The 23,507-nt window shown below is 40.3% G+C and overlaps 1 protein-coding gene across 1 annotated transcript in view; it reads right to left on the bottom strand.

The window, feature by feature from the left end:
* Positions 1–7,741: 7,741 nt before the first annotated feature.
* Positions 7,742–23,507, bottom strand: part of fgf11b (fibroblast growth factor 11b) — a 38,454-nt gene continuing 22,688 nt past the window's right edge. Inside the window, exons 2-5 of the mRNA XM_044042847.1 lie at positions 23,168–23,278; positions 22,539–22,642; positions 9,696–9,894; positions 7,742–8,845 (exon numbers count right to left, since the gene is read on the bottom strand). Of these exons, the coding sequence (XP_043898782.1) occupies positions 8,709–8,845; positions 9,696–9,894; positions 22,539–22,642; positions 23,168–23,278 (551 nt within the window). The 3' untranslated portion in view covers positions 7,742–8,708. The remainder of the gene's footprint in view (positions 8,846–9,695; positions 9,895–22,538; positions 22,643–23,167; positions 23,279–23,507) is intronic.

Raw genomic sequence — 23,507 nt, 5'->3', positions numbered from 1 at the left:
AAGTGCATGTTGTATAAGCCCAAGCACTGAGCCCTTTGGAACTCCACAATTAACTCGTATGCAATGAGGCGTTATTGATGTAAACAAACTGGAATCCATCAGATAGGTAGGATTTAAACCAGCAGAGGGCAGTACCACACATCCCAGGAGTCTGCCCCAGTCTCTGTAATAGAATATCACCATCAATGGCATCAAATGCAGCACTGAGATCTAACAGGACAAGTATAGCGATGAGACCATTATCTGAGGCCGAGAGAAGGTTGTTAATAACTTTAACTAATGCTGTTTCTGTGCCATGATGTAATCTAAAACTTGACTGGAAATCCTCAAAAAAAAACTTATTACACAGATATTCACATAACTGATTTGTATCTGCCTTTTTAGGATTTTAGAAATGAAGGGACGATTGGACATAGGTTGGTAATCGGCAAAAACATCTGGGAAGAAGCTTTTAAAAGCTTAGCGTACATATCCAGTTAAAGGATAGATTAATTTGATTTAATATGGAATTGCTAAAGGTAAAACATCTTTAAACGGTTTGGTGGGGATGTGATCTGACAGGTTTGGATGATGATACCAATGCTGTTAATTCAGGGAGAAAAAAATATCCTTTTTCCTATTTTCCTGCTCAGTGTTAAAGGAATATATGGTTCATTAGAGCAAGGACTCTGTCAGCCTGGATACAGTGCTGAAAAGAAACCAGTGATTATTCTTATTTTCTTCAATTAAAGATGAATAGGCAGCTCTAGCTTTATACATAAGTTTTTTGTATGATTTCAGAACACCATTTTCGCTCTAATCTACATAAAGCTTGTTTAAGAGTGCTAGTATGTGAGGAATTAAACCATGGTGCTACTCTCCTCTGATTATCCACTTTTTTCAGAGGGGCAACAATATCTAATGTCGTACTTCATACAATCCCACTGCACTATCACTATCAATTGGATGCACTGCAACAACCTCTTTAATTCACCTTTCCCACAATGTATTTTATGGACTACAACACAGACACAGTATCTCAGCCCACAGCTCATTATAAGAAAGTAGAATGGACAAATGGGTTCATGACCTTCAGCGCACTGACCTACGTCATGCTTTTACAGCATTTTAAAGGTCAAAAAGAAGACAAATCACAGAAGGGCACCGCTTACAATCATACAAATATATGTTATTTTTATTGAATAATATTCCAGAATATGACTTCCCCCTTGAATTCATACAGGAGTTAAATATACAGCGGTCTGATGGCAAACATGGACCGAGGGTGAATGGAGGGCTTGATTACTTGGTGGGAGTCGTCCCTAATGTGACGGCGTTTGCGTTGCGTACTTTGCAATTAAAGAGTCCCGTGTCCGTTGGTAATTATTGCAGCCTCTGATTGCCTTTGTAGCATGTAAATCCTGATTGTAGTTTGTTCGGCGAGTTGAATTTGTTTCCTGTCCTTGAGTGCAGGCAGTCAGCCCGTGTTGCATATTGCTGGTCCTCTTTCCTGCTGTGCTGCCTCCCCAAGTGGTCAAAAAAAAAGAAGTTCTATTCCTGCTGCTTGCTTTGGCTCTGATTGTGAGGAGTCCAACATGTGTCTAAATCCCTGGTTTCACTCAAGAGCTGCCTGAGGATTCAAACCTTCTCTCTGTGGATTAGGCCCATTTTATTTATGGCTTTTTTTTTTGTTCTTTTCTTTATTATTAATATTTTTTCTTTATTTAATTAGCAGTTTTTTGGAAGACAAGAAGGTTTGAAAGAAATTCAAGTCCTTTACAGTAGGAGTGAGAACTTTCTGGAAGACTTGCGTGACCATTGTAACTTTAAAGACCACTAAGGTCATTGCTGGGTGTGAGAGGCCAGGACACGTGTCGCCTTGAGATGTTGTTTTCCAGCCGCTTCCCGCTTGAATGGAGCGCACCTTGCACAGTAACACAGAAGTCAGTCGCACAGTGGGATTCAGTTTGGGTGGAGATCGCACAAGAGACAAATCAGCATGGATGCAGCAATGCAGACAAAAATACACCAAAGGGAGGCGGAGCATTCAGAGAAAAACAGCTATTCTGTCTGCCTCCTACAGTGGAGGAGACATGATGAGGAGGAACAACTGAAAACCAAATATCAACATGGAATATTTAAATACAATTCTGCAAAAAAAGAGAAAAAAGCCTGACATACATACACAAACATTCCATACATTTACATTTCTCAATGACCTTGCTCACTTAATCTCAGACTACAGGTGCAAAATGACTAAGTACAAATAAACAGCTTCTGTATAATATGCAGACACCGTGTTGCGGCCAAACATCAACCCTCGAGGTGTCTCACTGCACACATTTTGCATTGCGATTTCAGGACAGGTGTACATTTGAGGTGCAGGAGGATTTGCATAAATTGGATTCTAAGAATAGGAATTTCATCCACAGTTTTTTTTTAGTAACCAACTACTTCCATTAGAGGGAGCTAGTTGTACACAGATTTTCCATTTTCAATTCTCTGGCAATCTGCATGGTACACTTTTCACCGGTCATATTTTTAAACGTTGGTACTACAAAACCAACTGCAGCATAACATTAACAGACCATTACTCTGGAGGATAACTGTGTTTTTGGACAGTCATGAGCAGCTGTTTAATAAATCTGCATTTCAGATGGATTATATTTCTGTAGATTGTTTCTATTTTGGACCATATGACATGTATTCATTTTTCTTGATTGAAAGCAAAAGCACATAACAAAATCCCATATTCGTGTTTTGTAAAAATCTGTAAAATCGGCAGATACCTAGCCCAGAATGGCCTTGTGTCATAGATTTTAATTTTATTTTCTGTTGCTGGATCTGTAACAAAATGTTGCTAGTGTTCATTTGTCTTAATTCCCCCTGTTTTGCTTAGTTGTACGGTGCAATGGAAGATGACATCTCGCAGAAGACTGCAGTCTGTGTTATAAATTAGGGGGATTCCCTTTCTATACAAGACAAATAATTCCCTTTTATGTTTTAAACTGGTTGCAACATAGACTGTAGTCTTCTGGTTTCCTTGGTGAAGTCAATCAGGAGGTCGCAATATACAGAATAGCCACTGGGGGCGACTCTGTTGTAAAAACAATTCAGTGTGAATGGAAGTCTGTGGAAAAATGAGCTTCTACCTCTCACTTGATTTCTAATCATTTTCCTGAGGACGTAATGGACTTAATCACTAGTGTCAGTGTCTTATTTTACTAGGAAATAATGTCAGTGTTGTGAATTATGTTGCAATTTAAAGGAAAATGGAGGATAAATCACTGCACACAGACACCAGTGTGATTGAAAGCTTCCACCAGGCGCCTGTTTGCAGGTTGTGTCTGTGAATTGTCAAACACTGACATAGTGTCGGTCAAACCGCAAATCTTGTGGCTTCACATCAACTGTTCATTTTGTAAAGTAAGGACATTTGTGTTGGATGATTCTTTTTATTGTAACTCTGCTTCTTGGCTAAAAACATTATACTGTTGGAAAACCTGTTTATTTCCCTTTTTTAAATGGTGTCACATCTGCAAAGAAAATGCATTTGTGGTTGAGCAGCAGAGTTAAGTGTCTGTGTTGCACCCATGAAAAACTTGTCAAATCTCTGCCAATGCCATACCGCTTATTCTGCTATTGACTCTTATTTGGCCATCATTTATTGGATTGGATGATTTGAAGTCTGAAGATACAAGACATATTGGCAATTTAACTATTTATTCATTTAACAAACGGGGGCCTCCGGTAGCATTTGACGCAACTCAGCCAACGTGGTCGAGTTGGTCACTCTGACGAGAATAGCACGCTGAGCCCCCGAGTGTTCATTTAAGGGTAAAGGTCAGAACTATGGGCAGACCATCCCAAATTCTGGAGATAGTATGTGATAAAGAGTGTTTTCCCAGTGAGGATGAAGCTCAAAACAGTCAATAGCAGAATAACCTGTTTGGTTATTGGCACAGAAGATTTGGCAAGTTTTTCATGAGCGCACACCCATATACTCGACTCTGCTGCTGAACCCACAAATACATTTTCCTTACAAATGTGGCACCATTTAAAAGGGACGCAAACAGGCTTTCTAACAGTATGTACTGCCAAGAAGCATTGTTACAAAAAAGAAATAATACACCAAAAACCAAAATTGTGTGGATTTATAGTTTACAGATGGAAATCAAAGCCCTTCCTCATGACCTTGGGAGATTTTTTTTTTTTTTGCACCCATCCCCGGGTGGCTGTTCTCTCATTTATGTTTTATTGAGTCTATCGATCACTGTTTCCACAGCCTCATGCCCTTTCTTCTTCTCCTTGCCTCGGTCTTGTCTTACCTGACTCGTCACACGCGCACACACAGAGACCTTATAAGCCTACTCTGAATTAGTGTAGGCAACATTGCTTAACATAAAATGAGCAGGCTGTAGAGACGGATGAGAGGAAAGGGATTATGTCTTCAAATCGTGTGGACGGATGGTATCTATATTTTTCCATGTCCCACGTTTCCACGGCGCCACGCCAATGCATTCTCAGTGGCAAAACGGAGGACTTTCCGACTTCTTCAAAGAACACGGGTCATTTTAATATCCATTCTACTCTGCGGCTGCGTGACATTTACATTCAAGAGCGTAACTCTTTTCACTTAACGGCTGCATCCTTATCTTCATGCACTTCCTGTTTACAGCTGCCTGTCCTACATTCTTGCATTTCACATACATTTCATACTTGCTCCTCTGCACAACTTCATTTTTACTCTACTTGCAGTGTCACTGTTCGACAACTAACTCTGGCTTTCTAGCACTGGCTGCTTTTTATGGCTCAGAAGTCTCTGGAGGAATATTGACGGCTTTTAACATGGATTATGACAGAGTAGGGCTGTACATTTTAATTGATTTAATCAATGAGTGAAGTAATAGTGAATTAAGTTAACTGTTTTAATAATCAATTAATAGATTTGAGTGCGGTTTTCATAAAAATGAAAGCAATTTCTGTGATATCCGCTCCTTTATGGCAATATACTGAATATATTGTATTTTTGGACAAAACAATGCATACAATACATTCTGTTTTAAGGTTTGGGCATAAGGTGGTAATTTGATTTAGGCAATGATGTGGAAACTAAAGCCTCTTTCACAGATTTTTTTTTTTTTTAACTCGGTTGCACAAATAATGAAAAAAGCCTATAATGTTGTATATGCTGTGCTTACCCATCTATCCCCACTGGATCTAAGAAATTTAGTGGTGAAAGGACATGTTAAAAAATAGAGATTTGTAAGTCTCCAATGCAAAATCGGCTACAAGGATAGAATATCTAAATCCAAATTGAAGCAAATCCCTCTGGAAAACCCTAGAAAGGAAGTACTTAATTGAAAAAAAAAATCCCCAACTGATTACCTCCATAGACCCCCTGTCAGAAAAGCGTATAGTGCTTTACACATTTCTCTTTGTTTAACATTCATGATCACATGCTCCGGCTGCACGAAACCCTGCCAACAATCTTGCATGCGTTCCTGCAGAACTTCCTTATCATCTTCCCTCAAGAATACACCTGCTAATCCATCACACTCTTCTCAGTAACTGCCTCACGTGCTGACCTCTCCACAATTCGACACACTTTCAGTTTCAGACTTGCTTCGCCCTCGAAACGCGACATGCATACGGCCTCACCTTCACCTCCTGTGACCCCTCTTCACATTATTTGACCCTGAACACGACTAAAGCTCCAGTCGTGAGCATGTCTCCAGTTTCTTGACATAGCTACGGACTTCCTGCATTTGTTTGTACGATCCATGCGCATTCGCTGTAACAGAACATTGTGGTGACCTTTTTTTAAACATCAGTGACTTTTCATAGTGTGGACAGCACCTAACGGAAGTAGGCAGCACTGAGATAACCTGACAGTCCTTATTCTGAAACCTCGTCTTCTATCAGGTTCCATCTCTCACTTGTTTTTTCTTTCTTCTCCCTTGTGTCCTCTTCTGTTACACCAACTGTCCTCATGAACCTCATCCACCTGACCTACAGCTCCATCTTCAACATCCTTTGTCCAATATATTGACTATCCTGGTCACTCCCAACGGAAATCTCAGCATCTTTAGACCGTGTCACTGTCTCCAAGCCATACAACATAGCAGGTCTCACTACCATCCTGTAGACCTTCCCTTTGATCTCAACTGCAAGTTTTCGGGTCTTCAATAGAACGCAACGTATTGACGTATGATTTTATATATCCCATTTTGAGGAATATGGACGACACATATGAGAGGACACTCATGGAACTGACAGCTGGTATTGTCCCATAGTAGCCTGGGTGAGGGTCTGTGAGCTTCTGGTCATGGCAACCAGAAGACTACCTCCATTTTTACATGAAGGTAACACCAAAGTTGACATTAATTCCAATTAGGGTGAAATACAATCTGGATGCACGTTGTTAATATTCTTCCTATATATATTCAGAAGGCTTTTATCTTTTTCGAACTGAGGTTTTAGAGGACGTTTGGCTTCCGACTGGTACACATTTAATCCATCTGAATGCGTGTTATTGGCGAATCAAAATCAACCAATAAGCAAAGGCTCACAGCTGAGACTGTTTACAAACCAAAATGAGCTTCCTCAGATCTTCAAAAAATTGTCTTGCAGACATTCTAAAGTTAGCCCTGAAGTAGTAAAGTGATCAAATTTAAGCTCCTGAACCAAGTAAGCTCCCCCGTCTCCTTCAGTGTTGACTGCACACAGGTTTTCCTTTTCTTCTTAGTCACTAAAATGACTGAGCACCAGCTCATCTTCACCAGGTGTTTTTTTTTTAATTCTTGGTTTTTATAATAAGACATAATAATGAATATAAATAGAGAGGCTGTGTTGAAATTCACTTATGACTTTAATTGCAATCTTGTGCCATTTGTTCACGACGCTGCTGATGTTCAAAGGCCATAACTGTTGTTCTGTTAAACACTGCATAATTAAGCGTGGATTGAAATGACTTTACTGCCCATTTTGTTAATAAACTGTTTTTATGAGTCGCAGATTGGAGTAAAAAAACAAGAATCTTAAATGGGACCATTATAAATCAGGATTTCCTTGAACAGAAAGATGTAGACACTCTTTTTTGGCACTTTAAAATAAATTAGTAGGACTGTACGTTCATCATTCATCATTATCCCACTTTGGAATTTCACCGCAATCAATTTGTTCTTTTTGTTGCTTTTTGTTGCAATTTGTGACACAATCACATATTGTGTTTGACTCTCGCAAAGGGAAAAACTGGTGCACAAGACAGTTCTACCATATAGTAAGCTAACGCAGATATAAATCAAATAGACAGTGTTGTGTCCTTTCTGCGGCACACAGCAGAGGCTTTGTGATGCATCTCTATCTGTAACCTCAGCATGCGTGCAGTGCACTTACCCCCCACCCCCACAAACACACAGGAGCATTTGAACACAATCACACTGAGACAATTTTTTTTTTTTTTTTGTCTAGGGTGATTTGATAAAGTATAGTGAGTGTTTAAGCTGCCAGAACATCCTCCGAATAACAAGTGCTGCAGCCCAGAGGCTCCTCTCACTTTGATGTTTGGCTTCAACCCTGGCTTTACTGATGCTGAGTGAAATAATACACTCCAGCTCCTCTCTCTCCAGTTTTAAAACACAGACCAGTACTTCACGTGGTGCCTTTCATGAGATGTTGCAACACTACGTTGTCAAAGAAGAGAGGCTTCACGTGGCTCATTCACACCTTTTTTCTTTTTCCTTGTTTGACAATATTCTTCTGGCTTGCTGGTACAGATATTGCTCTTTGATCCTGTTAATTGGAGTCGGGATTAAGACTCAGTCATTTATGATCTCTTTTATGGCTCATCTTCCCTGGAAGAACATTAATTTTTATTTCTATTCCATAATTGTACAGGCAGTGGCTCCCTTTTCAGCTTCAAAACAATTTCTACCTTACATACCGTCATTATCGTAGTTGTTCTCTGGCTGACATAAAGACTTAAAATATGAAGCATACAAAATAAAATGTTGTATTTTATGTGACCGACTTTTGTCAAAGTAGTTTTAGACGCACGACTTCTTACTCGCACATCTTGCTGTGTTGACCTGATCTGACCTGACCCGAGTGCTTCGTGCAGATATCGCTCCTCTCTGAGCTGCTTAAATCTCACTTTGAGCTTTAGTTGACCTCTGTGATTAGCTCAGCTTCCTTGGCAGGCGGTGGGTGGAAAGCGGGCTGAGTCACACTGCCACCAACTTTAGGGCTCGAGAGGATGGGGCGGGCGGGGGCGGGGGGGCCCCGCGGGGTAAAGATTACGATGCCAAGTCAGCGCTGTGGAAACGTGCGTGTGTCGAATATACAGTACAATGGAGCAGACGGTAGATAGGCATGTGGGAAAAGATTAAATTGTCAGCGGGACAAAGAAGCTTTAGTATGACAGAGAAATGAAAGTGAAATGAAAGACTGTGTGTTAGGAAGACGTAGGGGAGGTGGTAGTAGTTCTGACTGGGATGCTGGGATTTCTCTCCGTTGTGAAAGGTGAGGGAGGAACTCCCCTGTCCCCCTCTCTCTCTCTATCCCTGCGATGAACTGCTGACCCTGTATCCCTCAGCATCCTGTAGTGTACTTCTGGAACATGGTGGCCTGTGAGAGCCATTCCCTGAGCCAGGCTCAGTGAAGATTTGGTGACTGCGTTCCACAGTGTCACTGGTGCCCTCCGTTTGTACCACCCTCAGTCTCCTCTGCTATGACGCGTCGGCCTTGGGGGCTTCTTTCCGTCCGCTCTTCAGAGAAAGCGAATCCGACGTCTTGGCTGTCTTCCGGGGAGGACTCACCGGTTCACCGGCCAGCTCGTGTAACGACGGCTCCTTGTACATGGCAACTGTGAGACGGGAAATGCATGCTGTTGGTTAATAACTGATTTGGTTTTTAAAGCATTTGTTTATTATTCTTTATTTTTTTCAAATGTAGGTGCGTAGTAGACCCTTATGCTTTTGCTGAAAAACTGCCAAAGAAGACACAAGGAAAAACAGATTTCATCCACTTAAAGTGTAACTTTGCAAGTCTGGTCACTTTTCCACCCTTTTCTCTATGGAGCTCCCCCAACAGTTTTGGAGTACACATTTTTACGACACCACTGTCTACCACTTTATCCTCACTGCTGTAAAAACTCACCGCTGATGCAAAAAGCATGCATAGTTCTGTTTTATCGAAAGGCTTGCTTAATAAAACTCTACCCTCATAAGTCATAACAAGTAGGGATGACTCGGTACCACTTTTTTGTGTACTGGTGTCGCAAGGTTGTGTATCTACTGACATAGATATCAGTATGACGTTGTCTTTTTATCACTTTTAAACGACTTAAACCATTCATCTATATATGTCATTTGTTATTCACAGCGGGTATATTCTCATGTGAAATGAAAACGGCCAAAGTTATCCTATTCTTCATATCCCATTATACAAAAGATGGAGACAGGAAACGATAATTACACGCCAGTATCATTACTCTCTCAATTCTCTAATTAGAAAAAACTATTTGTCAGTAGATTGGATAATTTCATTTTTTGTTGTTAGTTGGCAGTCAGTATAGTTTTAGTTCTTTAAACAACAAGAAGTATGTTGTTTTATATTATATTAATAGATTTAAAAAAAGCATTTGATAGTCAAACCATCCCATCACTTTAAGATAATCAGTTGTCTGCAATAAAGGACACATAAAGGACACAAACCCTCTATAACTTTGGGCAGGAAGTGTGCGGCTCCTTTGGTCTTCTTCACCCGGTTGCCCTTCATGATCTGCCCTTCACGATTGATACCGATATACCAGGAGCGGCCAGACTGGGTCTGACGATACAGCATGGAAGAGTACGTAACATAGTAGTTCTCAAACACACTCTCCTTGAACTTGCACTCGGGAGTGAAGTTCTCCTAGAAATGAGAGGGGGGGGGGATGTGCGTTCATATTAGCAAACAAAGCACAAGAAGAGAATAATAATATACAAATGTCAGAAGGAAAAGGCTTTGATCATGAACTCCAGTGATGAAAAAGTGCACGGACACGGGCAGTGAAAAACATTAATTAGGTGATGTTTTCCTGAGGGAAAAACACGATAAAATTATATCTGGACATTTTGTGGTACTGTAAGAAAAAAAAAAAAGAACATCCTGGTCCTTTGGGAACAACAAGAGAAAGATACATACTGTATGATGAGAAACAGCATTAACATTTCTGCTAAACATAACTGTTTCCCAAAGGAACATTGAAGGGAGGATGAAAGCAGTGAAACACTGACACCTACGCTAATAAAATCACAAATAAAATCTACACACATACAGTACATACACTACATGTGAAAGACAATTAGTCATGAAGAAAATCCCCGAAAACACTATTCAAATAATTTTTGACACAATGTGCATATTTATTTACTGTATTTAGTATGGCTATATTTATTATTATTATTATTATTATTATTATTATTATTATTATTATTATTATTATTATTATTATCATTATTGTTATTGTTGCCCATGAAAGATTAATGTATGTTTTTTTTAATGGTTGTAAATAGAGGTCTTCATACACCTCCATGATCTTCGAGCATTAGAACTTTTCCCAGAAAATTCATAATCATTCAAGAGGATCAGGATGAATCTAAGAATCATGCCATGAAGTAGAGCTGAACAATGACTTTAAATTTTATCAAAATCACAATACAGTTTACTGCAATTTTCAAAGTGCAGGAGTCACAAAATGTGTGTCAAAATATCATTTTAGATGAATTATTATTACACATCTTATTCTACGGACTGAAGGGAATGTCTTTGTTTCTCACAGAGCTGCACAAATATCACACTTCCTAATCCTTTTAAATAAGTTTTTTTTTGAATGAAAATGAGAATAATGATGTAAAAATGACCTTTCCTTCGTGATCGAAATGAATAGTGACATATCCTCTTAGCCCTAATGTAAATACTAGGGGTGCAAGATCCATATCCAACATGCCAATATGTGACTGACTTCCTCCCTATAGTCAAATTGACACAAATCATTCTGTATTTATTTTTTCCACATTGTAGATTAATACTGACAACATCCAAACTATGAAGGAATGCATATGGAATTATTAGTGGAGCCTGTTATCTGAGAATTTCAGAAGAATTGTGCACTTGAAAATGTAGTACGTGTGTGTATGTATATATATATATATATATATGTGTATGTATATATATATATATACATATGTATGTGTGTGTGTGTGTGTGTATATGTATATATATATATCTGTGTGTGTATATGTGTGTATATATATATGTATATATATATATATATATATCTATATGTGTGTGTATATATATATATGTGTGTGTGTATGTATATGTATGTATATATGTGTATATGTATGCATATATATATGTATGTGTATATGTATGTGTAAAACTTTGTTTGTTAAACAAAGTTTTAGATGTTTTATATTTTAGATTCTTCAAAGTAGCCACATGTTGCTTTGATGACAGCTTTGCACATTCTTGGCAATCTTCTCAATCAGCTTGATGACCTGGAATGGTTTTCCAACAGTCTTGAAGGAGTTCCTGGAAGTGTAGCACTTGTGGGTTGCTTTTCCTTCACTCTTTGTCAACTGATGGTCTCAAACAAAATGGGAACCTCTGGGTTCCCATTGAGAGAATGCCAAGAAAGTGCAAAGCTGTCCTCAAAGCAAAAGGTGGCTTGTTTGAAGAATCTAAAATATAGAACACATTGTGGTTTGTTTAATTTCACTACAGACGCTGCCTTCTTTAAACACCGTCAAAGCCATTTTATGGACCATCGTGAAAGAAACATGTTATACATATCTTTTTTGAGGGCTTCAGATGAAGCATCTTGTTGGTTTCTCTCTGGTTTGTCTCACTTTTTTACTCTACTTTAACTACTTCCTGTTAGCTTTTATATTTTGTTGTGAGTTTTATATCGGAAATTTTAACCAGGACTCTCTGGAAGAAGAGATCTTGTATCTCAATGGGATTTCCTTGTGCAGAATTCATGTAGTCTGTTCTGTTTTGAAATTAAACTATTTTCCATACCTGTGTTGCCATATGGGCAACAATACATATTGTGCCAATAATGTTGTGCATCCCTGGTCAATACACATGACCTTATTTTAGAGGTCACCAGAAATGTTTGGATCCACCGAGTTAGCGGTGTTTGTATTCCTCAGGTAACGGCACACTTGAAATTCATCCTCCTATACAAAAAAAGATAATATAGACTCCTGCCATTTACTGTCAATGGTCAATGACGGGATAAATCTGAACAGACAACAAACTAATTATGATGAAATCCAACGGTTCTGCTCGTCGTCGTAAATGATACGTTCTCACAGCGCGATACCCGTCTCTCTCTTCTCTGTTTCTGTCCTCAACATAAGGTCTACTGAACCCTGCATAATGTTGATGGGAGATTTTAACCGGTAGCGACAGGTATACATCTCTCTTAGTCTCCGTCAGGGTCCTTCCCCTGTCAGAGAGCAAAGCCAATCTGCTGGATTGATTAAATGAGAGCAGCAGGGCAGAAATGGCTGAGTGGAGTATTTCTCGGAGACTCCGGCCGACAGATGAGGGGCCAAAGGATCACAACTTGGCCTAGGTGAGCATTAATAAAGAGCCAGGAGTAGATTGAGAATGTATAGGAGACCTCGAGTTGCACACTTATCACACATCATCACTTTTCCCCTTCACAGTGAGGAAGTGACAACCAGGACTCTGTGCCCTTACTGCCTTCTTTTTTCTTTCTTTACACTTTCTTATTATATTTACAGAATTAGCGAAGACAAAGTATCAAAACAAAAATAATAATTATTCATAATAGAATAGGAGAAAATAAGACAATGAATAAATAAATATATAAATGCGAGTAGTGATGATAAATCCCTAAATACTGTGTGTATATATAAAAATAACAGTCCTATCAACAACAATAACACTAATCAACAGGGAGATGGGATTGATTTAAACAGATAAGGGAGAACTGGGAGGATGTTGTGTGTAAATGTTGATGTTCTGAGTGCAAGTACATGGGACTAATGGAGAGGAAACTATTTATAATAATAATTACAAAGATTTTTTTTATTAGTATTATTACTTTCTTACATTTTCTTTAGGAGGTCCACAATAAAACAGTTTGATTGGAAATATTTTGATTTGGGAATGTTAAATATCTTCTTTGACATTTCACGCTACTTTTAAGAAATTAAACCCCAACCCTTAACAAACTCTTTCACTCCCATCGCAACGCTATTTTAAGATCCTCTGACAGGTCTTCTGCTGCGCTAACACAAAGAGGATGGGATCAATAGATGATCTGCTTCATTCATTATTAATCAGGCCAGAGAGCAAGTGGGATGGGAAGCGTGGTAGACGGAAGGGGAAAGGTAGAAGAGACAGGAAGGAAGGAAGGAAGGAAGGAAGGAGACCCATCGAAACTCAGAAAGGACAGAGAGGTTGCTAGGTAATAAAGGACATTGTAAGAAAGGGGGGAGAAAAAGGAGAGATCTGCTTCTTTGCAAATCCCCCAGGACCAAGGATCTAACACTGATGTCCATCTGGACTGTACCAATCACTGCAGTACAATACACTTCAGCTTAAACTTTGAAATGACACCAGTGATAACCTCTCCCTTAATTCCCCTTCATAATCTCACTCACTCAGTCACTCACTCATCTTCTACTGCTTTATCCTTCACATGTGGGTCACAGGGGGCGCTGGTGCCAAATCCAGCTGACCTTGGGGCGAAAGGTGGGGTACGCCGTGGACAGGTCGCCAGTCCATCAATCATTCACTCTCGCACTCCCAGCTATGGTCAATTTAGAGTGTCCAATTTGCCCCAAGTCTGCATGTTTTTGGACCGTGAGAGGACACCAGAGAAACCCTTCGTAATCTGATGATCCGATGATCTGATGTGTTTCACTCAAGTAGTCACCAAAGGTCTGGAAGAGAACGTGTGCACAAAAAGAAGGCAACACAGAAAGTGAGTTATGATAATGTCTGAAGACAATGGCCAGTGTCCCTGCCCCAGACATGATGGAAGTTTGATGGTGTGGCTATTCCATCTCTATAACTGACCTTGAGTTAACCTCAGCTGAAGTGCAGAGACAAACCCCGGGGCGAGGACGTCACTCAGACCATCACATTTACCTGTGAGATTGAGTGAGTGCACAAGATTGAGATGAGTCTTGCACAATGTTTGGAGAATGGCGGCAGAGTGTTTCCACGTTAAACCATGATTTATTGGGAGCCTTGGGTCGCTTCTCTTCCATGCGTTTCAAGCCAAAAATGAATTTATATGAAAGCATCGGAAGAACGGTAATGAATAGCATCTGTGCCGCGGATGTCCAAGATTGGAAAAACCTTCTTAAGATGCAAAGCACCATCCCACTTCCTCCTCCCTGCAATACACCACCTCCTTCTCCTACCCTCATGTCTGATTACATCTATCCTACCTGCTTCAGAAAGCTTATCCATGGCACCGTATACACTGGAGATATGCCAAATGACGACACTGAAGCACTAATGAGACACAGTCTAGTACTTGAATGGTAAAATCTATTGGAATCTGACCTTTTTTCCCTGCATATAAGGACAATATAAGGATATAAGAGGAATGACTAAAAGGATAATGCATGCAGCCATATTTCATATCTTGTTGACTTTCATTTCATCGTGTATGCGCAGGCATGGAATTTGAATGACTACTCCCGAAAATGTAGCTATATCTACATTTTTTCTTTTGGCATATGTTCAGACCTCCAGAAAAATAAAAATAAATATAGATTCTCTTTTCCCAGCAAAAAAACCAACATTCAATCCCAAATCACTCCCAATTAATAGTGCAGATATTCATATTTTCCTGCAATCTGAACATAAGATGGGTTTCCAATTACCAATCAATTGCTATAAAGTAAACACAAATAGTCAGTTCGCTAAAATAAGCAGTATAGGTGGCACCAAAGTTCCTATTACATAAATAAAGAGTGGCATTAATGTTATTAATATATATGTGGTGGTGTTTTATTGCTGCATCAATTTATAACTCTAGAAATATCTGCGTCTTGCACAAGGTGGAGTAAAGTTGTAGGTTCCTTATCGGGCCACATATTCATTCTCTAGTCTGCTATATTTGCCATGACTGCTGTTTTGACAGTCCGGCAATTTCATATTTCTCAGTGTCCTGTGAATCTGTTTCCATTGCGTTCGTACACATCTACCCTTTTTATTGATATGCAAATCTGTCCTCAAGTGGAATGTGGCACTTGAAAACCTTTTTGGATTTTGTGCTTTTTATGTGCATATCAAAAATGCTCACAAAATCAAGCTGATGGGAAGCCACCTACAGCCTTTGATGTGCAGCGATTTGCAGGCCCTTTGTTTGGACAGCAGGGGTCACAGTGTCATGCAGTCTTCCCGCATCCACTGACTCTGTTGCACATGTGCTCTGCGGGTAACCTGTGGGATCCCATTAACTGCATTATTCCCACCATATTCCCATAGTGCCGTGTCACAACACTCTACATGGACATGTATGATCTGTTTGCATGAGTGTTTTCGCAGGAAGCCACCGCTACAGCCGAGGATGCTGCTGATGCATTGTGAGTTGTTTTTGTTTTTTTGAGAGGGATTTGCACTGGCAGTTAATAAAGTCTAAACACCACCATGTGTATATGCCGTGTCTCTGATGCTGCACGATGATGGCTAGCGAGGCATGATACTCGCATGACAAGAGCAGAGTGTATGATACACAAACACACACGCACACACTCTGGGATGATTGACAGCTGGAAAGCTCCTGTCAATATAAAGCGACTGACAGAGGAGAGTGGAAGCTGAAGTCACCCTCTATGACCCTCACTGACAGCCATTTCTAGCTGCACGTCTCCCCCTGCTTTTAATTTTCTCACACAACGCACCAAATAGAGTGATTCAATTGTGTTTCAGCATCACCATGGTTGCATCACAGATCATGAGTCCATATGAATAATCAGTTTTGCCTTCCCTGAGTCTCAATTTTTCGTAAAAACTTCTGCAGTTTATTGCCTTTCTCCTGTTCTGGCCAGTTATTCTTTTTCTCTCTGCTGCTCTTTCTGCTTCTTTTTGTCCACATCTTCTGCTGTGCAGAGGTAAAAGTGAGGCTGTCTGGCTGCGGGTGTCCCCCTGCATCTCAATGCAGTTCTCTGATGAAGAGATTAGTGGGGAGCACATTTTCCAAGGGTCCCATCTAATCTTTAAACTGATTAAGCATATGGTTACTACCGTTTGCTCTCTTAGATGCTGCAAGAAATACGATGTGGGGTTTTCCTCTTCCGTAGCTCAGAAACCCAGTAAAAATGTAAAATGTTCCAACAAGAGAGCCATCTGATCTGTTTCCATGGATTTGGATGCAAGTGACTGTCAAACAGTATGTTTTTAAATGCGTGATTAAAGCTCCAGTGTGTAACTTCGGTCACTGGTAGCGTTGCGACACTACAGACTGAGCCTGCAGAGCTCTCTGAAAGGTCCATACTCCAACGGTTCACCTCTCAACATTCATGTCAGTACCTCACGACCTCACTCCGATAGCTTTGGGTCAATTCCCGAACCTAACGTTTCCTACTCTCTCACTTCACTACCATAGCGGTCATCCTTCTGCCTTCCCCGGAACACGCTTTCATGTGGAACATGAGCAGAGCACCCGAGTCCCCGACTGCATCATCTGGGTGTTAGTCTGAAATTTTAGACATTTAAGGTCTAACAATTTTATTATTTACATGTGGTATTAGACTACCACAGTATTTCAGTTAAGGTAATGTGTGTTGCACTAATCTTCAGGGTGACAGTCCGTCCGTAACACCAGTGTTACACCCACACCGTCCCTATACAAACTTGGTATGAGCCAATACTGTATCCATACCAATCCGATACTCAAAATCGCTGGATCGGATATCGGAAAAGGAAAAATGTCAAATCCCATACAATCCAAAATCCTATATACTTCATATTTTGGGCTTTTTTTCTTTATAAATTGCTTGAAATGCAAAGCACAAATGTTTTAATAACACATAGTTTATAGTTCATAGTTTAAAGATTCTAAAATGGCTGTCCACATATACCCAATAAGGCACAATTTCAGAAATTGTTGTGAATTCTTTTGCAGAACCCCAGGTGTCCATAGACCCTACTTGTAGAATCCCTGCTGTATAAGAAGCACGTTGTTGGAGAGCTTGAGAGCTGTGTGACAAACATGGTGAAATTCTTGTTTGTACCACACATTCACACCAGTAGTAGAGCCTTTGCGATGAAAGCAGCATGAAGCTCTCACAGTGTAATAACAGCTGTAGCCTCCCAAAATCTGACAAGCCCTATTTCAAGTACTCCGTCTGTTCGCTGGAGGCACCATGTTTAACGACATTCAAATCACAGATTGAATACCCAGGGAGAGTGCGTGTCGTCCGCGTGAGTAAAAGAGACGACTCTGTCGCTCTGTTGGAGTTCAGCAGGAGTTTACCTTTTTTGTTGCTTTCACACACTCACTTTGTGTGTCTACGCATAGTTTTCCAGAGTACAAAATGGGGCAAGAATATGCCAAATTCGATTTTTGTTCCAGGATCAGACATTTCCTGTTACTACCTACAGGTAATGAGGCTGAGATTTGAGACAAAGCAGCAGTGGACCTGGCCCTACAGTCTGTTGTGTGCGGATTACGGGTGTTAATGATCAACAAATAGCCAGGATCAGTTCAGAATGTATTACAAAATTGAAAGGCTTTCTCTAAAATGACTATAAAGCAGCGCTACAATTATACAAACACTGTTTATGAGAAGTATATTTCAGTTCGGCCAACAAACAATCTTAAATGTTACACACTCGACCTTTTAACAAAAGAAATCGATGTATTTTGATTATTTATTGTTAAAAATCACTGTTTATTTACCCATTTAAGTGTGTGAAAACCAAAAGATTTTCCACTTCATACATTCAAGCTGTAAACAGTTAGTCTTAATCAGTTAGTTTTACAGCAGAGGATGTTGCTGAATTTGACATGATTTTAAGCCTAATTTTAAAGACTTAGCAACATCTTAACGGATTCAGCTCTGGCAAGGTGTTTAGTAACACATTTGTCTGTGGGGCGATAAAGGCAGAACAGTTCTTTTCTATTGCACTTTAAGGAAAAGGCATGATATTTGAAAGCCTAGCGGGCGTTTAGCCTGAGAAAGAGAAGGACTTATTCAGAAGAGACCAGCACAATAACTGTCAGTAAGCAACAGACGGAGGAAGCAGTTTATGCAAGAAGATGAAGGAATTGCTGCAGGGAAGCCACAGTCAGTCACCTCAGCTTCTCAATGATGTGAGGGTGACAGTGATGTGCTTTTTTAATTTATATAAATAAAAAAAAAATCACTTCATGCCAGTGACATGTTCTCTCTTGGCATGCCTTTAAAGGGAAAGACAAATCCAACTTTTGTGCTGTGTGATCCATATCATGTCAAACCCAACATGTGTAGTCTTATAGAAGAAGACAGTTGAACTGCAAAGCATATATAGACCACTATGTATACATATAGACGTATATAGACCTGGACCAGGTCAAATGAAAGTTTTTCAGTGTGGTGTTCTAAGGACAATAGCTGCACAACCCTGTGCGTGTGCTCAAGGAATGACTCAAATCTGTTTACACACTCACATTATAGGATTTGTCGTTGTTATGTTATGTTGTCCCCCTAATGTAAATGATTACATTTTAAGGTAAAGACATTTATGGATAGATTGAGGTTAAGGTTAGACTTAGGGTGGTTAATGGTTAAGTACAGTAAGGAAATGAATGTAAATCAATTTAATGTCCTCTGAAGTCATGGATACCAGACTGTGTGAGTGTGTTTGTGAAAACTCTGGTAAAGAGGTCAGTGTGGGATTCAGCACATCTGAGGAAATCCCTTCTCCTCACTGTTCACAGAGGCGAGGCTCCGAAGTCTAACGCATGCTAATCAAGGGCTAAGAGAAGATGATAGCAGATGGTGTTTTTGCCATAAATCAAGCTTGTACACATAATGCTCCCTTCCTTTACATCTCATATGCATAAATCCACACTTGCATTCAGTGCTTTGACAATTGTCCATATGTTCTGTAAACCAATACACAAATAACCACACTGTGCTACGGTTACATCCCCTTTGATATTTGACTCGTGTGCTCTATAGATTAGTAAGCGATCCCACATACAGTGGGTTACAGTAGGTTTGCTGTAGATTACGCCACTGTTTCCCAAACATTATATACGGGGACCCACTTTTTAAAGATGGCAAACTATTGTGACTCAAATCACAATATAACTCGTGACAAGAGCAAACATTTTGGAGTTAGCAAAGTGCTCTTCAGAAATGAATAAATTAGACAAAACAATTTGTGATACCAACACCTCCGTCTTTGGCATTGCACTTCAAATGAGTTTCTCTATCTCTCTTTTCACCCTCCTGCAAAGGTAGAAAACCCCCTCTTTCAGCCATCTGTGTTTTTCTAACTTTGTAATATGATGATCTCTAGCTGATGTTTCTCTATTTAAATGTCATACACAATACTCAATGAGAGAGATGCAGTTAATCTAATGCATCAGTTAAATACTTAACCTGATCATAGTCATTATGTCAGCGTCCTGATTGACCTAAAAGCAACTGGCAGTTATATACTGAGCATCGAAGTTAATGAAACTGTAATTTGTTCAAAGGGCTATAGAGCATATTAACAAATCTAAATCCTGATTGGTTTGAGGAAGAAAATACATTTTTACAACTGAGTCTGAATCCTTGCAACACAGTCAAAAATAAAAGTCGGTCCCAATGGGTAAAGATATGGCTTCACTAAGGGAATTAGTGGCTAGGAAGATGAGATGCTAAGGGATCAGCTCATCAAAAATGCGAGAGAGAATTTTGATGGAAACGTCCCTGGATCTTGACTCTGCTATTACGCTTGCATGTTGGGTGGAGCATGCTGTGCAATTGTCCAGTGCGCCAGTGGGTGTTGCCACTGTGCATGCGGTCACGCCACAGAGGCCGCGTCACCGGAAGGACAACAAGAGTCCGCAGCAAGGGCAGTGCAACCGACTAACCGGTTGCTAATGCGACCGACTGCCCACCGTCCCAAGTAAAATGCAAGACTGGACATTTCTCAGTTTGCCGCGTTGCTAAACGTGTGAGGGAAGCGGTGCCTGAAGTAGTCGCGCTAATGACAAGCTCACGCCACGCTAATGCTGCTGCTGACAGGATACAATGTAAGTTGCATGTTGAAACCGCTTCATGGGAGGCTGCAAATTGTGAACTACTGGCGGATACGGGCTCTTCAGTTTCCATTATACCAGAGACTTTATATAAAAGACATTTCTCTGCACGCTCACTCACCCTAAAGTTAAGCTTGTCACTTAGTTAAACGAGAACATCCCGGTGCTTGGATGTTTTAAAAGTTTCCATGGACTGCTTTTCTCAATGTGGTTCAAGGAGGCTCTGCTCTGCTGGGGAGAGGGACCTGATCAGGGCGTTGAACTGGACACTCACTCACAATCTCGGTGCGTGGGGATGCAAAAATTCCGACGACTCCCCTTTGCTGTGTCAGGCTGTCTCTGATGAACTTGACATGATGCTTAAGGAAGGCGTAATTGAACTGATTGATGCCTCACCCTGGATATCCCCAATAGTGGTAACAACCAGAAAGGTGGGGGCACAATCCGACTATGCGCTGATCTCAGTGAACCTAACAAGGCCATTGTTGCTGATAGTCATCCGCTGCCCCACATCGAAGAGCTTTTGAGTGAGCTCAGGGGTGCCTCAGTGTATCACGAACTACCTCTGCATGAAGACAGTCATAACCTCACTGCCTTTATTACTCAAAGGGCTCTTTCCCTATTGCCGTGTTCCCTATGGCTTGGCCTTTGCTCCATCTGCTTTCCAGAAGAAGCAAACCCCCAATGTTCATTCATTCAGACAGTCGAGCCTCAGGTTTTAAGGCCATGTCATTTACAAATGGGGAGTTCTGCCTGACACAGACCACATCACAGCTACCCACGAAGCCCCAGCCTCACATGACCTGGTCGCGTTACGGTCTTTCTTAGGACTAATCTCATGGTAGAGTAAATTCCTTCCAAATTTTGCGACAGTGGTCGCAATGAAAGCGTTGCTGAGAGATTCTACAGACTGGTTTTGAATGGACTGATGATTATTAGACTAAAACATTGACATATGCCAATTCTGATATGATCATATACTCAAAAAGGACGGCGCAACATAACGAAGACGAGTTCGCTTACCGTTTAATATGACATGTTTGTCGTCGAGCTGTGATATGCAGACTTTGCATTTGACTTTTTTTATCGCCATCTAATTTGGTAAAATGCTGCCACACTGCCGATGTCTTTGACATGGATGTTAGAGGACGACTGACTGTAGCTCAACATTAAATAAAACCACTGGATGTTCTGTAGTCTTTCTGTCTCCTGTGGGTCGGGCTAATCCAAAATACTGAAAACAAGGGGGTGATGCCCTCAACTCTTTACAACTGTATTTGTGATATTTAACAGTGGCTCCCACACAATTTCCTCCATTTAAATTAAGGTAAAATGGAGTGCATCTTGTTTGGTCCTAGCACATGCAAATGCCTCTGTTTGAAGTGCCGGTGCTGATTTGGCCTCTTATACTCCAAGGTGCAAACACATCACCCCCATTTTATATGAACTTCAATGGCTGCCAGTTTATTTAGGAATTGATTTTAAGATTTTAAAGCCTTTAACGGCCTTTCTCCGCCTTATTTAGCAGAGATTTTATGTGAAAATGACAGGGATTTACGCTCATCCTTTCAGTGGCTATTGGCTACCCCCAGGTCAAGGTAACTCGTATTTATTTAAAATTCAGTAGCACGGTGACACTTTCCCTCCGTTCTAAATGTATTGATTCTTCTTTTATTGGATTATTGGTCTCCTTTACTGTGTATTTTACTCCTGAGTGTTTTTTATTCTTTCTGTGAAGCACTTTGCGTACTTTGCAGATATTGTAAAGTGCTATATAAATAAACTTTAATTGATTGATCACCGGATAATTAATCAATACATGCAGGTACTTGTCCTGAAACACTGTGTCCTATCAGCACATTCCTCATCTAAAATATTGTGATAGAAACACAGATGACATGAATGAGTATTGTATATTTATTTTGATGAAATCATGAGTAATAATAAAATTAACATTGAACCACATGTAATCGCTGTAACATTTGAATGCAGGTCAATAAAACTGAGGTAAAATAACATCCAAAGGATCATGAATAACGTGATAAACATGTTTATTTCTGATCAGAGTGACAGCTGACTGAACAGATTGAGCAGAAGGATTAACATATCCTGTTGTTTACCGCAAATATTAAATTGCCATGGTAACTTATGCGCCAAGATAAATAACTTAAGCCAGCGCTTAATCCCTTATCCTAGTTTTGTGCTACAGTCCCCTGGTGTCATTGCAACATATTGTCGTAACACGGTGACTTTATGTATAAATAAACGTACATACCGAGGTGTAGAGGTACCCTTCACCGTTCATGGCGAGGTACAACCCTGTCTTTGCACCCTGAATTGCTACGATCCGCAGTCCCACTGGAATCAAGTTGAACTGTGCTAAATTGGGGGAGGAAGAGAGGGGGAGAAATGGAATCAGAGCAGAATGTCAACTCAAACTGCAATACTGAAGCTAGAGGAGGTTGAATGAGTGCAGTGTCACTGCCACACGGAATAGCTCTCTTCAGTTTATGTACGAACTCGATGCCCGCTGTGCTTTTCACACAACCTCTAAACTTGGGTCATAATAGGCATGTTCTGCCACAGCAAAGAGAGCCTAGGGCTGGTCCAAATACCACATTTAGACTGCTAAAGGTCACAGTGAACATTTACTGTATCTAGCTATTTAGACCAACTTCAAATTAAGGCTGCACAGGCAGCCAATTTGTTTTTTGTTTTTTTTGAGTTCAAGTGGAATCATTGTGTGCGGTTTTAAAATGCAGACTGTGTGTTGGATGTGAACATGAATATGAAAAAGGTCCAGACTTCTGCTGTTCTACTCATTTGCTCTAAGTGGCGCTAGTGACGATTACAATTGCCAAGAAACAAAAGCTGATACTGTAGGCTGTGGAAATAAACACTCACAAAATGAGCTGCTTTCATCCCCCGTGCTGTCTATGGTGCCGTCAGGCTGCATTTGCAGGTAGTATCCATGTTGGCTGTATAGCCGGGTAACAATGCCTTTCAGCTGTGGATCTGTAAGAAAGCGCAGAAAAAAAAAAGGTGCTGTGGTTAGACGTCAAAAGCAGAATCTCCGCTTGCTGCTGATTTAACCTGAAAAAGTTTAGAGTTTTTCCATGTTGTTATTTTTTTTCAGCCCTGACGATATTGAATTTAATGGAAATAGGCCTACTGTTGTACAAAGGTCTGCATGTTGGCTTTATTAATATGACCGTGTTAGCAAGCTGATCCTACCACTAAGCAA

The sequence above is a fragment of the Solea senegalensis genome, linkage group LG13 (assembly GCF_019176455.1).
Source record: "Solea senegalensis isolate Sse05_10M linkage group LG13, IFAPA_SoseM_1, whole genome shotgun sequence".
Lineage (NCBI taxonomy): Eukaryota > Metazoa > Chordata > Actinopteri > Pleuronectiformes > Soleidae > Solea > Solea senegalensis.
This window is presented reverse-complemented; position numbering and strand designations above follow the sequence as displayed.